Genomic DNA, 3,644 nt, shown 5'->3' on the forward strand with positions numbered 1-3,644 from the left:
TCAAAAAAGTCGCACATTAGGTGTCTTCGATCCAAACTCTGAATTTGGATCTGGTAATGGTTTTTGCTTTGATTTCTTCCCTTTTTCAAGTGCTCCTTTTACTCTCTTGTTTCTCCCCTTTGTTACAGCTCTCTTAGGGTCTAATATAGCGGGTATGGTTGTACTTGTTGATGAAGAAGCAGTAGTATTATTGTTACTCCGGGCACTCCCTGCCACATTAGAATTGTAATCACTTGCAGCAACCTCCTCTGTAAAATCATCAGCCGCAAGTAAGTCTTCCACCATTTTCATACAGCTTTTGAAGTTTTCCTCCATGAATGCTCTTGCCTTTTCATTTTCTTGACTCTTTAAGATTAAGTTATAATATTTTGTCATCATTGTATGTCTACATGGTGTATATGGGAGTTTTGGATCCTTTTTTTCCATTCTATTCCATACTTCAGACTTTGCAAGCTTTGTCCATCTTTTTCTAATGTACTTCTCTAGAATTCTTGTAATAGAATGTAGATGTAAAATTCTGAGGCAGTGATAGCATAGCCAACCAGAAGCTTTGAAATTCTTGCAAGTGCACCATATAGTTTGGCTCTCATGTATGTAACTTACATGTTGGGAAGACCATGGCTTTTCTTCTAAATATACTTCATAAAGAATAATGTTTTCTTCAGTTCTCCCTAGAATTTGGACTGTGGTCGCCATTGAGTATCCAAATTCTTCTTCGAAGTCTCTAAACAGAGACAATGTGTAAACCTGTACATTAGAGCAATAACTTACTACCAGTCATGTTCTTTTGCATGTATCATTTTTATATTTGCTTATGATGTTTGTTTTCAGGTCTTAGATATATGTAATAAAGGAATATAAAAGTACCTGTGCAGCATGCTTTAGCATTCCGGATAGTGGCAATGAAGTAAAGGCTATTGATTTGCTGCAGGTAAACTCATTATACTTCTCATCAGTTCTCCATCTTTTTATGGTTCTTACAAAGATGCCATAGAATTATGTCAGTGTTGTTGATTTATTAGCTCTGAATCCTACTGCATGGTTCGTACTTTCACTTCTTTGTGATGAAAGAATTCCTGCCGTGAAGAAATCTTTACTGGGTGCTGGACACCACTTTTTTTTTAGATCGTACACCCTTTGGTACCATGCATGATTAACCAAATCAAATTTTTGTATCATTTCTTTCCATCTTTCTTCAAATTCTGTTTCTATCACACATCCCTTCAAGCATTTGTTGAATATTTTTTTGAACTCATTATCCCTTTTAAGGGCTCCAAAGCATGTTATTGCATTTTGTTCTAAGTGCCATATGCATAGCCTATGCCTTGTGTCTGGCAATACCTGCATTCAGAATGTGATATGTCACTAAACTTGAACACTTATTCTCACAACAGTGATATTTTTACTCACAAAAGTACCATTTATACTCACATAAGTGATACTTATATTCATAAAAGTTATGAACACAAAAATGAATCAAAATGAGACTGGAATCAGTGAATATGATATCCAAATAGAAAAAGTAGTACCTGCTCAATTGCGAGAGCCAAAGCCTGGTCTTGGTTAGTGAATATGGAGGTTGGAATTTTTTTCTCCATAGACTTTTTAAAGGTTTCAAGCAACCACATAAACGACTCTGTTTTTTCATTGCCTATGAATGCACATGCAAACATACAATTTTTCCAATGGTTATCTATTCCAACAAAAGGAGCACATATAAGGTTATACCGATTTGTTCTGTATGTTGTATCAAATACAAGAACAACTCCGTATATTTTGTAATCCTCTAACATCATTGCATCTCTCCAAAAAATGTTGGAAATTCTACCTTCTTTGTCGAATTTCACTCTAAAATAGAAGTTAGGATCTTCTTTTTGTTCTTCGATCAGAATGTTCACTAATGTCTGAGCATCTCCGGCCTATATTTGTTCCATTTTTTAGTCTTGAGCAGAAATTGAGGTGATCTACAACACTATGCCCCAAGTTTTCTTCTCCATTAGCTTCTGTACACATGTAATTATATGTGTCCATTGTTGAAAGTCCAGCAGATTTCATTGTTTTAATTGCTTCTGCCTTTTCTATTGTTACTTCTCTCTCAGATCGATGCAAATAATGCCACTGCTGTCTTGTTAGTTCATAATTATGCTGTAACACATGTGACAGCACCTTAAATTTTCCATCATCATTCATTTTTGCTCTCAGGCTTGCCTTGCATTTAGTTCTTGTAATGGAGACTTGTCGTGGTTTTCTTTGTTTTAAATCCTTGTTATCTTCATCAACCATTAGAACCATATTTGTCTTCTTTGCAACAGAATGTCTTTTTCCTTCCGCAGAACACACAAAGAATTTTTTTGTGACTATACGTGTGTGTAAGCGGTACCTTGTTGTATGCTTTCTCATTGAAAATCCCACTGTAGAAGCATGTAGACTGTACAAGTCATAAATTTCTTGATAAGTGTCTCTTTCCACTCCAACTAATGATCCTAGAGGCATGAGAACATGGGAGCATAGTGTTATAAATATAGGTTATGCACTTAAGCATATGCATAAAGAATAAGTTATTTAGTACAGGGGTATATAATACAAGTAACTTCTGTATTAATAAAGGTAACATTTGTAAAGATATTAGTAACATTCATGAATGAATACTCTGCAGCCCACCTTGCGCAATGCTAGTGATTCAAAATCTAAAATAATGTCAACCATAGAGTTGCAATTAGTCCTACATTATTTTAGGATATTCGTCTGCACTCAGGAATTGCCTTGCTTTGTTTAAACTAAATCCTCCAATTATCTTAATGATAAGGACTATTTCTTTTGTAATTCTCTGCTTACTGATCTTCCTAAGCTCTGTTATTTCCCATTGAGTATTGTTAATTGTCATTCATACTAAACTGATGTATTGCTGTTCGATGTCAAGAACTTACATTGACAAGAAATGTCCCTTCACCGGCTCTGTTTCAATCAGGGAAGACAACACTTGTTCAAAAAGTGTACGAGAAAGAAAAGAAGAACTTCTCATACTATGCTTGGATCACAGCAACCAAGCCTTACTCAAGTGTTGCTCTACCCAAGTGTTTCTTTAAACAGTTCATACATAGGTAAGACTAAAATTGATCGAAGATAGAAAATGGCAAACCTAGTGACCAACCAAGTTATATCCTACATTGCATCAGAAGACCATCCTAGAATGAACTCGACAAAAGAGTGCCAAGATGAAGCAAGATAGCATCCAGAAAGCTTCATGGTTGGTAAATTAGTTTATGATAATTCAGTCTCACCTCTCTAGACACATAACCCAAAGATCATGCCTACATGTCCTTAATTTCAATTCAATGAAATTTTACAGCAAACCAACAAAACAGATTTCACTAACCTCTACTAACTGCATTCTTCAGCAATCCTTCGACAAACAGCCGAATAATTCTTTCTAATAAATCAGGACAATATACTACATGACTAGGTAAATCAAGTAGGGCAAAGACTAGCATGTTTCTGCTTTCAACTCACCTATATACTTGTTCATACATATAGTTAATGTAACTTTTGCCATAATATATGCAACATTTATAGAATTTTACCTTCGTCTTCATCTACTGGTTGTCCTTCTTCATCTAATGTGTTCGGAATAACTTGATCTTCAT

General features: G+C 35.2%; 1 protein-coding gene across 1 annotated transcript; it reads right to left on the reverse strand.

Annotated features, from left to right (window-relative positions):
• Positions 1-2,292, reverse strand: LOC145619760 (protein FAR1-RELATED SEQUENCE 5-like). The gene is made up of 5 exons (XM_081674456.1): positions 1,969-2,292; positions 1,530-1,919; positions 1,145-1,341; positions 868-925; positions 1-747 (listed from the first exon to the last, which is right to left on the reverse strand). Exons 1-5 carry the CDS (start codon positions 2,290-2,292, stop codon positions 1-3), a joined length of 1,716 nt encoding a protein of 571 aa, XP_081530582.1.
• Between the last annotated feature and the right edge of the window lie 1,352 nt (positions 2,293-3,644).

Source organism: Chenopodium album, chromosome 27, assembly GCF_948465745.1.
Source record: "Chenopodium album chromosome 27, dcCheAlbu1.1, whole genome shotgun sequence".
NCBI lineage: Eukaryota > Viridiplantae > Streptophyta > Magnoliopsida > Caryophyllales > Amaranthaceae > Chenopodium > Chenopodium album.

Coding starts and splice junctions, on each gene's coding strand:
- LOC145619760 (XM_081674456.1), bottom strand. CDS start 2,292: ATGGTTCTAATGGTTGATGAAGATAACAAGGATTTAAAACAAAGAAAA. Junction 1,920..1,968: donor AAAACTTGGGGCATAGTGTT/GTAGATCACCTC, acceptor GAACAAATATAG/GCCGGAGATGCTCAGACATT. Junction 926..1,144: donor GATTTGGTTAATCATGCATG/GTACCAAAGGGT, acceptor GTTTACCTGCAG/CAAATCAATAGCCTTTACTT.